This window comes from Indicator indicator, chromosome 20, assembly GCF_027791375.1.
Source record: "Indicator indicator isolate 239-I01 chromosome 20, UM_Iind_1.1, whole genome shotgun sequence".
Lineage (NCBI taxonomy): Eukaryota > Metazoa > Chordata > Aves > Piciformes > Indicatoridae > Indicator > Indicator indicator.
Window position 1 is genome coordinate 14,823,458 of NC_072029.1, and position 11,530 is coordinate 14,834,987.

The window sequence follows — 11,530 nt, forward strand, 5'->3', positions numbered from 1 at the left end:
CAATCAGCTCTCGGCCCTGGCAGCTATAATATAGAACTAAAGGCAGACTCCTCTCACAAGCGTCTTGCTTTGCTACCATTAAAATCAGACCCTTTTTTTGTCTCTCGCTTGCTGTCTCCCGACCAAACTCCGATGTGTTCCGTTATCAGCGACCTAAAGCCTGCCATTCCAGCACCTGTCTTGCTAGGGATCGGTGGATAGTATACGATTCAGAAAGCAGACAAGGACATAGGAGGAGAGAGAGCTCTAGAGAGACAGCCAGGGATAGGCACAGAGAGCTTTGAAGTAATTGGATTCAATGGACGAAATGCTGCTGTTGACAAGAATTCTCTTGGTGGGCTTCATCTGCGCTCTTTTAGTCTCCTCTGGGCTGACTTGTGGACCAGGCAGGGGCATTGGAAAAAGGAGACACCCCAAAAAGCTGACCCCTTTAGCCTATAAGCAGTTTATTCCCAATGTGGCAGAGAAGACCCTAGGGGCCAGTGGAAGATATGAAGGGAAGATCACAAGAAACTCCGAGAGATTTAAAGAACTAACCCCAAATTACAACCCTGACATTATTTTTAAGGATGAAGAGAACACGGGAGCTGACAGACTGATGACTCAGGTAGAGCCACAGAGATACCTGTTTTTGTGTTTGTTAACCTCTCTGAGCAATCCTAAAGGACGCATCTGTCTTAGTATTTTTGAAAGTCCCCCCTTTCCCTCTCCCCCTCCTCCCCCCGCGCCTCCAAACTCTGCTAGTTTCCCTCATTGAATGTAAATGCCATCTATTCCGACAAGTTAGCAGGCACTGGAGCTATCTAGATATTTGGCGGGGGAATCTGTGTGATACTTACAGTTATTACCGTGCCATGGCGTTCCCTGTAACTTGGCTAGAGATTGCTGTTTGCGTTTGTCCCCAAGGATGCACTTTGATCAAACGAATTGCATACAGCTCAGAGGACCCCAAGTGTATAGTGACCGCCAGGCCACTCACTCATTATTACAAACGCAGTCCTCGCTTGCTACGCCTGCTGACTTGATTTTTTTAATATATATTTTATTTAATTAATTTTTTTCTGCTTCATTTCATTTGAGCCTTCATTATTATTATTATTATTATTATTATTATTATTATTTATTATTTCCCTCGCGAGCATATTCTAAATTTAGTAGGCATGCAGTCGTGCACTCACAAAAGGCAGCTGAAGCCGGATCGACCATTCGTCTCCTGATTCCGTATTATATAGCTCGTATTGCAATACCATCATTTGCAATTGTGCCCATCAGAGCGTAAATATATTGATATTTCTTTAAGGATGCTCGCCACCAATGCTCTGGTACTTCCATAGGGGAGGGACTTGCAACTTATCGGCATTGCATCACCTTCTGTTTTAAAAAATCTGATGGCACAAGGTTTACAACTGGGTAAATATTAGATCTCGGGTGGAATCAGATTGCGGAACCATTTTCGGGGGTGGTGGTGGGGGAATAAAAAGAAAAGAAAAAAAGAGAGGGAGAAGGAGAGTGAACCTCTCCGAGAGTCACCTCATAATTATTATTCATGCTCAGCAGAGAGCTCGGTGAAGTCAATTGCTCTTGTCAATCCCGGAGTTTCTGAAACTACATGCAATCTAGTCACTGGAAATGGGTTTCCTCCAAATATAGGTCAACAGCGCTTTTTTAATATTAATACATTTAAGCCCCACCTTCAGTGCTAGAACAGGACTCGCCTGGAAGGACTAGGCGGGGAGTGGACGCGGGGAAGGGGGGCTGGGGGTGGAATTTCCCAAACTCTCCCCGTTCTTCGGCCTGATTTTCCGCACGTTTGCCGGGTCTCTCGGGGTGAGGGGCCGGCGGCCGGTACCATCTCCTCCCGACCACCTTAAATCGCACCGTACCTCGGAGTGCGGCGGCGCGCCTCTGCCCGCCCGCCGCCTACCGCTGCCCCGCACAGGGGTGCGGAGCGGAGCCGGAGCCGGTGCCGGTCCCTTCGGTTCGGATGCAGCGCGGTCCGCGCCCTTCTGCGCACCCGCGGTCCTCCACCCTAGCTGCCTCCGGTGCGTGCGGCGAGGCAGCCGCATCTCTCGCATTTTCAGCTCCACTTACTCCCCTCGCGTATCGATCGCGGCGGCTCGGGTTTCACCCTTTCCTCCGCAGCCCGGCGGCAGCGGCGGCAGCGGCTCCGCGGGAGACGGGCTCCCGCCGGGGCACGACGCATCCATCTCTGCGCGGCTGCGCCGGTGCGTGTGCGCGGCGGAGCGGGGCGTGGGGGGAAGCCGGCAGCCTGTGTGGGGAGAGGTGGGCTGCGGGCTGGGGGATGCGGGCCGGGGACAGCAGGGGAGCTCACCCCGGCCCCGCTGCTCTCCCGGGGCACGCCGCACCAGCTAACCGGCTGACCGCTCTCCCTGCATTAGCTGGCAGCATGTGAACTCCTGACCTTCTGTCAACTTCCCTCAGACGAACGAAACGAAAACAAATACTTTTTTTTTTTCCTTTTTTTTTTTTTTCACACACACACACACTACACTCCCCTTCATTGCTTATTCCTGTGCTTTAGACACAAAGAGGGGAGATGGGATGAGGGCAGGGGGACAGAAAGGCCACAGCTCCGGGTACCCAGCGGCAAAGAGTGGAGCAGCGCTGGAGACAGAGCCGCGCTCCTACACCCCTCGGCGAGGCAGGGGCAGAGGAGGGGGAGGAGAGGCTGCCTTTGCGCACTTTCTCCGCGGCACGGCCGGGTCTGCAGCGCCCCGAGGTGCCGTGCTGCTGCCGGCCTCGCTGCCTTGCTTTTTACTCTTTCCTCTTGTTAAATCCCAGCCTTTAAACCCTTGCTTGGCGAGCCCTTCAACCATGGAGAGATCTTCCCTGAATAGAACTGTTAAACTTTGCAGAATAGTTGCCGAATGCATTAGCCACTAGTTAATATTAACTCCAGAAAGGGGAGGGGGGGAAACGCAAACAGAGGTGGGTAAGTCAGGTTCTCAACTTTGCAGGTGACAACAGTAGTTTGCTGAAGGCTCTCCCTTCCTCCCCTCCCTCCCCCCCCACCTCAGCCATTGGCTGGATTCAGGGGAGAGATAAGGAGGCCAGGTCAGTATGATAAAGTTGGAATTTGTATGAAATAAAATAGCAATCTCGTGTAATGCAGGCACACAACCGGTGCGTGATGTGAGGAATTTAGAGATCAACTTGGCATTTAGGAAGCCCACCAGGTTGTTTACACTGACAGGTACCTGTTAAGTGTTTCCTTCAAGCAATTCATTTGTGAAGAGATTAGGAGCTGGCAGGAGAGGGCTTGTTGAACAACTTTGCCTCCACACAAAGCGTTAGTGGAGGCAGCCCTGCTGAGCTTCACGGTGGCTGAACAGAATTGGGCTTGATTTGTGGCACACGACCCAATGAATTAATAAATAGTCTGTGCTTCACGGCTTTTGACTCTGACAATCCAGCTCAGGCAGTATAAAAGGGAGGAAAGTCCTTTAGGAGGTCGTTTCTTTATTTCGCCTGAAGCTGGGAGCTGGTCCTGACAGGGCCAGATCGGCAGGAATACCATGTCACTGCCTTCACCGCTGCCCACATCCCTACCCACACCTCTGCCAACCTCTCCGCACCCCTGCCATCATTGTGTCTCACGGGGCTGTTAGTTTATCAGTAGCTTCAATGTCTGATCCTTCACCCTTTCCCCCTTTAAATCAGTGGAGGTGCATATCCATCCCCTCAGGTGTGCGAGGCAGAGAGGGGAAAGCAGAAAGAAGAATCAAACTTAACTTCCTCATGCTGCTGGGCTTTGCTGTTAGGAATGGTGCTGAAACCCAAACACCCGACTCTTTCCATGAAGCAGTCAGTAGGCCATAGAGTCCAAAGTGAGCTCACAGTTGCATTTTATATCTCTCAGGGACCTGTGCACTACTGGAATTGCTTCTTACGGCTGTTGATAGACACATGGAAACTTTCTTGTTGAGCAACCTTGTTATGTCCATGGAAGTAGCATTGTTGGGGTAGTGGAAAGGCTGTGCCTTTCTGGGAGCTGTGAAAGCAGACTTTGTGGTCTGTTACTGGCAGTGCTGGGAGTGTGCTGAGAATGGTCCTGCAGAAGGCCAAGCATCCCAGTCAGGCCAGCTGCATCCTGCTGCAGCTTTAATCCACATAGATATTTGCATCAGGCAAGCCACATTGTGTATATCCATGAGTTATTTTCCTCTGAAAAAAGGGAGAAAAAGTTGACAATGTGCTTCTAATGGCAAGCTTTTCAGTGCTTTTTGTGCTGATTTCCAATTTCTGGGGGCTGCCAATTCCTTTTCCCCTATTGCTGGCATGTCTGTTCCCCCCTTGGCTAACATAGGAAATTCTCTCGTCAAACTTTTCAGGGTTTCATTTAGAGATCCCCCCAGTTTCACCCCTGCATCCCCGCTTCCGTCCCCTTTATCCTGCTTGATTCTCATAGGCTGCTGGGGCTGCGGGACCCAGTTCAGCTCCAAGGAAGGCCTGTGGCTCTGGAGGGTGATGGAAAACCCTGTGCTGGCTTCTCTGAGGATTTGGAAATGTTTTATTTCACACAGAAGTTCTCCCCTTGCATAGTATCTCTGCTTCGCTTAACTTCCCTCCTCGGCCCTCCCTTGCTTTTCATCTTCCCACTAAGAGCTATATTATTGTCTGGATTCGCTGGGCTTTGTAGGCGAGTGCCGATGTATGTTTGAAGCGGTGTGAATGCTCCCAGCCCATGCTGCTTTGAGGGTTCTAATGAGTGATGGGCGAAGGGAGAGAAAAAACAACCCACTCCTCCCTCCAGCACATAAAGGCTGTTAACATGTATTGAGACCCTTTTCAACACAGAATTAAGCTGAAAAGACCCAGAGAGACATTCCGAAGGGGAATCTGTAACTCCGAGCTACACGGCGAGTGTTTGTTCTCGGCAGAAACTTTGCTCTCGGGAAGGGGACAGGGCACTTAGCTGCAGGAATTTGCTCCGTGCAGGTGGTTTTGAAGCGACACACTCACGCCTCAGAGCCGCGGATGGGGCCGGGGTTCCCCCTGTCCCTGCCGCAGGTGCCGAGGGAGGAGGCGGCGTCCCCGTAGGTCTTCGTGGTGTTTATCCCCTCTTCCTCCCATGTCCCCAGGATTCGCTCCCTTCCTCCTCACCTGCCTCCCCATTCCTCCCTGGCAGCAATGTGACAGGATGCTCAGCCCTGTTTGTTGTTTTTGGGGTTGCTGGTTGTTTTGTGGCCTTGTTTGGGGTTTTGATGGTTTGGTTTGGGCTTTTTTTGGGGGGGGATCCTGCTGCCGATTTAGCTGGGGAGGGGAGGGCAGGGTGTTGAAGGGGGGGTCTGTCCCTGGCTGCAGCATCCCCCCACAATGCACTCTTCCCTATGTGCCCTTATCTCCGCAGCGCTGCAAGGATAAGCTGAACGCTCTGGCGATCTCGGTGATGAATCAGTGGCCCGGGGTGAAACTGCGGGTGACAGAGGGCTGGGACGAGGACGGCCACCACTCCGAGGAGTCTCTGCACTACGAGGGCCGCGCCGTGGACATCACCACTTCGGACAGAGACCGCAGCAAGTACGGCATGCTGGCCCGCCTCGCCGTGGAGGCGGGCTTCGACTGGGTCTACTACGAGTCCAAGGCGCACATTCATTGCTCCGTCAAAGCAGGTGAGGCGGCCATCCTGCCCAGGCACACGTCAGGGTTGGGAAGGATACCCCTGGGTCACAGCTCAGCAGCCCAGAGCCTTCCCCACTCTGCCCGGTGCCTCCCGGGCTCCCTCCTCCCCATCCTCGCAGGCTGTCCATCGGCCCTATTCTCTGCGTCAGGGCTCCTCGTGGATGTAGAGAGCAGCCTACCCCATCTCCGCCTCTTAGTGAGCCTGCCGGCGCAAGGGTGAGGGAAAGGAAGGCAAGGGGGAAAAGAAAGGGAAATAACAATAACAATAACAATAATAATAATAATAGCAATAATAATAATGATGATAGTAGTAGTAGCAGTAGTAGTAATAAAAAAGGCCAGCCAGCTGCATCACTTTTTGACAGCGTTTTTGTTTGGGTGATTTGCGCAGCAGCCACACACCCTTCTCCTCCCCCCGTGGGATTTGCTGCCTTCTCCATCCAAAGAGCATGTTCAACACAAACACTAGTGGCCGTCTCCCCTGGCTGCACGCCCTACTCGCGATCGCTAATCTCCGAGTGGGAGACGGCCAGGAAAATAAATAAGAAACGTAGTCCCCTGCCTCCTTCAGCGGTAGCCGCTAGGAAATTCCCAGCTAGGCATACACATACATGTAATTTTTTCCTTCCCCTGTGCTTACAACGCCACACGCTGTCCCAACCCGGGAACAGCTCGCAAGAAATCTTCGACTCTCCGAGTTTATTTTCTTAATATTTGACACTTTTCGGGGGGGGATCAAAACAGTTGGCAAGTGCCAGCCCGTCCTGCCACCTCCCTCCACCCAGATGCACGGCAGCTAAAGCGCTTTTTAATAGCATCCTCTAGCCCAACAGTCCTCTGTAAGTGTCAAGAAACACTTAATTGCAAAAGAAAATAATGGGCTTTCTTTAAATATAGCCGTTTGCTTCAAAATCAGCAGCCCCACGTCAGGGAAACCGACCTGGCTTCACCATGCCTGCCTGCTAGAGGGATTCATCCCCCCCCACTCCAGCCCAAAGCTCCCCAGGGGTTGAGCCGAGGTAGAACCTCTCCCAGCCCATGTGGGCTTTGTCCTGAGAGCCTGCTACTGCTTTTGTTCAGCTCCCCAGTCCCTTCTAGGCAAAAGGAGGCCCTCCAAAGCTGTTAGTTGTGCAGTGATAAGAAAGGTCCCTTTCAATGGTGAAGATGTGCTTTATAGCGTGAGGTGTCTCTGGTATGCAATGACCTTAGCTGAAGCACACCCCCTAATCCATCCCCATGGGCATTTCATAGCAGAGGAATAGACCCAAGCTGCTCATTGAGATTCGGCACACACGGACTTGGGGGCAATATTTAGAGGGTGTCAGGCAGGGTCGTGTGACTGTACCACGCAGGCTGCAAGGGAGCAGGCTTGAATTCCACCCGCTCAGCCTGATTTCAAACTGTCCAAACCTCATTTCATGACAGAGCATCTTATGAGAAGATTAAACCCCATAATGCCAGGCAGGAAGATTCTTTATCTAGATCTCTGTTTGCAAAAAGTATGATCCCAGAGACTGGAATGCAAAGAAGAGTTCCCCCAAAGCCTGAATTATTGTCACCAGGACAGAGGAGGGAGAGGCAGGGGTGGTAAAAGGGACATTGATAATGCTCTACACCAAGTATTTAGAGCAAGCTTCTACATTTAAAATTCAAATACAGATCTTGAGTGCCTTGGAAAAGTGGCTCTGCTGTGCAAATAGTGCTTGGAAGGTCCTGGGTTTTTTGGAGAGTATGTGTGTGAATTGGCACATAGGGTTTCTGCACCTGAACAAATAGGGAGGGGGAGAAAAGGGGGGGAAGAAGCTGGGAAAAAAATGGAAGTGTCCTCTCTTCCAAGAGTGTCTGCATTTATTACATGAATCAGAATGACAATGCTGATCCCTTATTGGATTTTAATTAGAGAACCCAAACAAGCACTGCTCAAAGAAGCAGATTTTCACACCTCTGCCAATTCACTGGCATGTTTGTAGAGCTGCTACACTACTAGATCTATTCATCAAGTCCCTGAATATGCAAACAAAGCTCTAGCCAGACCTTTACTGCCTGCTTGTAGGAAGGTGTAGTTTGCTAGTGGAGGGCTCCACATAAAGCACATAGCTTGTTTGTTGCCATGTCCTCCCTGAAGAGGCCTTGGAGATCTCGCTGCTTCATTTCTGAAGAAGTGATAAAGTTGTTAGCAAATCAATAATGGTCTAATTTTCACTCTTCCTGTCCTTCCTGAGAAAGTCATTAGAAGACACTCCAAGGATTTATTTAAATTGTAAGAGCTTCAGTATCAGCCACAGAGGCAAAATGTAAAATCTGACTACCTTCAGGAGATAAATCACCAAGACTCTAAATTGGCATGGAGAGTAACTGGGGCAAACCAGGGGAAGGCAAGGGAAGAATGAGGAATGTCAACAGCTGCAGCAAAGACACTTGCTACTGTGACATACTGTGGGCTACTCCCTAATACACAGAAAATCAGAGCTTTTAGGAATGCTGCAGAGTTCCTTGGTTGAGTTAGAGACCAGGCTGGAACTAGGCAGAGATCCTCTCCCACTGACCTACTCATGGCTGAGCTTCCAGAAAGGGGTTTTGCAAGAACAACTTACAGTCCCATCATTGTTTGTGATTTCTTTAAATCTGTGATTATTCCTCTTGGTAGCACTGGAATGCAGCAGTGACTAGAGACAACATTTAGTAACTCTGAGTAACTTCATAAGCTGGAGGAGGTGAAAGAGAGATGTGCTTGGGCCTGGCGTAGGCATAGGGTTGCCCAAGGACCATGCAGCCCTGGCTCAGAGAATAGCATCCTCCTACCAGTGGTGTGGCAGAGGTGAAGAAGATGATTTTACAGGGGGGAAGAACGGTGAACCAGAGTGCTGGGGATGACAAACATGGCTGCTGCAGGGGTGACATGCCCCAGTGGGAGGGGAGTGAGTGCTGAGGGCAGCAAGGGGTCATGTACAGGGTGATGGGGAACATCTTGGGAAATCTGGGCTGATGCTTTCTGGTGGAATGATGCACAAATTCTTGTGCTTCTCGGGTCAAAGCCTCTTCCTGCTCTCTTCTGTTTGCTGCCATAGACGGGCTCATTGAGTAAGAACTGTGTGGAGACCACGAGTACTGCAATCATGGACGCTTGCCTAGAGGGGAAACCTTATGTCAGCAAAACTGCTTGGCTTTGAAAGCCTGAGAGATATCTGGCATCATGTGTCAGTGCAGGCCAAACAGTAGCCAAGTGGGAAGCTCTTCCAGAAGAGATTTGTTCTGGAACAGCTTTCTCAATGCAAATATTTTCGCTCATCTCCTTAATGAGACAAACCACCTTGGTAACTCTTAACCCAGAGGGAGATGCACCAGCTCAAATCTGACAGGAAGTGGATGGACTCTCACTTGACTCCCTGAGTGCAAATAGGGCACATTTGTAGATAAGGATTGAGCGATTTCAGAGGGGACAGAGACTGCATCCTGCACCTGTGCCGCTTAGGTGGATCAGGGTGGCTGGGAAAGGGATGTGTCCCCTCATGCCCCAATGTCCTGGCCCAGAAGGTGCCTTCTCTAACCCTGTTGTGCCTCTCTCCTTGCACAGAAAACTCAGTGGCAGCAAAATCAGGGGGCTGCTTCCCAGGCACGGCCGTAGTGCACCTGGAGCAAGGCGGCACGAAGCTGGTGAAGGACCTGAGCCCTGGGGACCGGGTGCTGGTGGCTGACACAGAGGGCAAGCTGCTCTACAGTGACTTCCTCGCCTTCCTTGACCGGGAGGATGGCTCCCACAAGCTCTTCTACGTCATCGAGACACAGCAACCTAGGGCCCAGCTGCTGCTGACAGCTGCCCACCTCCTCTTCGTGGCTCCCCAGCACAACCAGTCACAGCCAGGGACCCCCAGCAGCCAGGCGCTCTTTGCCAGCCGCGTACGGCCAGGCCAAAGGGTCTACGTGTTGGGCGAGGGCGGGCAGCAGCTCCTGCCAGCGGCTGTGCACAGCGTCTCGCTGCGGGAGGAGGCTTCGGGGGCCTACGCCCCACTCACCGCCCAGGGCACCATCCTCATCAACCGGGTGCTGGCCTCCTGCTACGCTGTCATCGAGGAGCACAGCTGGGCACACTGGGCGTTCGCTCCCTTCCGCCTGCTCCAGGCGTTGCTGGCCACCCTCTGCCCCTCCAGCGGGGGGGCCCTGATGGGTGCCCCCACCACCCACGGCATCCACTGGTACTCTCGCCTCCTCTACCGCATCGGCAGCTGGGTGCTGGATAGTGACTCTTTGCACCCCCTGGGCATGGTGGGGCCATCCAGCTGAAAGCATCCCACACCTCCCTGGCCACCTGCCAGCCTTTGAGGGAGAGACAGAGACACAGAAAGAGGGAGAGAAAGGATTTAAAGAAAGGAGAAAAACAAACAAACAAAAAAACAAACAAAGAAAAACTCAAAAGAAAAAAAGGAAAAAAATTACATATTTTTAAAAGAGAGCACGGATTAAGACTTTAAAATAATAATAATAAAATAATAATAATTAAGTAGGACAGTCCAAAGTAGACTTTAAGGGAAACAAAGACCCCGGGAAGTTCTGTTCTGTTTAGTTTATAAATATATATATATTTTTATTTGTTCTTTTGTTTTGTTGTTTTGTTTGTTGTTGGTTGTTTATTTTCCTCCTCTTCTGGATATTTATTTCTTTGGTATTTTGAATAGATGTTTTAAATGATATGAACCGGACCTTCAAGAGCCTTAAATAGTTTCTTTGATAATTTATTATCATGTGAACTGTACTCACAGAGGGGAAAAAAATTATTTTGTGAGGCCAAGCAAAACTGCGCAGAGTCTATTTTTCTACATGTCATGTGTGTCCTGACTTTCAGAAAGCAAAATTCTGTACGTTCCCATCTCTCCATTGCATTGCTCCTTCATTTCACCAAGCCTAAAACACAAGCAAGCAAACACAGACACAAAAAAAAAAGAAAAAAAGACAAAAAAAAAAAAAGAAGACAAACTTCATGGGGGTCCGTAAATTATATTTTTATACACAGAATTGTAAATTAGATTTTTTTGAGAGATCAATACTTAACTGAATCACATTTCGTTTTTTGAAATAGTGTAAAATATGAGAATATATTATTTTAATTTAAATAGTTTCCAATGTAACGTCCTTTCTGTATTGTTTTCCATGTTTTGCTTTGTAAAAAAAACAAAAACAAAAACAAACAAAAAAAACCAAAACACTCTTTGGCCACGTTCATGGAAGTCAAGACTGTTACACAAACTTTTTATTTGCAAGAAGCCGTTAAGAAACTTTCTTATTTTTAACTCCGAGAAGAAAAAAAAAAAAAAGGGAAGAAAAAAAAAGAAAGAAAAAAAAAAAAAGAAAAAAATTTATTAGTAAATAATATTTTTTAAAAAGCGCACATGGCGGCAATTCTGTGACGATGGAGATGGTAGTTTGTACAGAGGGGAGAAAAAAAGGATGTTTTGCATTAATAAATTGAGAAATAACTGCTGTAAATTTACTAAAATGTATTTTTGAATATTTTGTAATAGTTTTATAGAAATAAAATGTGCCATGCACAGTCTGGTTAGTATATGATAACTAAGAGTTCCTGGTGCATCCCATTTTTTTTAATTTTTCTTTTTGGTTCCTTTTTTTTTTTTTTTTTGCTTATTGGTTTAAGAAACATGTTCCCTAAAGGAGTGCCCATTATTTTATTTAGATGTGTTGCCTATAATTTTTAATTTTAGTACTTTAATTAAGGGAATGAATCCATCACATCCTCACCTAACCTGGAATCTTTTGTACTAACAGTAGAACCTCACTTATTTGCATGAGCGACTGGGAGACGCCGTTTCCATTTCACTGGAGCCCCAGCTCCCCATCCGTGCTCAAGTGATGATCTCCTCTTCCAGCTCCAGCC

General features: G+C 49.1%; 1 protein-coding gene across 1 annotated transcript; it reads left to right on the forward strand.

The window, feature by feature from the left end:
* Positions 1–298: 298 nt before the first annotated feature.
* Positions 299–9,924, forward strand: SHH (sonic hedgehog signaling molecule). The gene is made up of 3 exons (XM_054390165.1): positions 299–607; positions 5,372–5,633; positions 9,218–9,924. The coding sequence occupies exons 1-3, from the start codon at positions 299–301 to the stop codon at positions 9,922–9,924; spliced, it is 1,278 nt and encodes a 425-aa protein (XP_054246140.1).
* Positions 9,925–11,530: the final 1,606 nt, after the last annotated feature.

What these genes read in the sequence shown, in the direction of transcription:
- SHH (XM_054390165.1), top strand. Translation starts at nt 299, where the DNA reads ATGGACGAAATGCTGCTGTTGACAAGAATTCTCTTGGTGGGCTTCATC. An exon ending in CTGACAGACTGATGACTCAG is followed by an intron (nt 608 to 5,371) that starts GTAGAGCCACAG and finishes TTATCTCCGCAG; the next exon opens with CGCTGCAAGGATAAGCTGAA. An exon ending in TCATTGCTCCGTCAAAGCAG is followed by an intron (nt 5,634 to 9,217) that starts GTGAGGCGGCCA and finishes CTCCTTGCACAG; the next exon opens with AAAACTCAGTGGCAGCAAAA.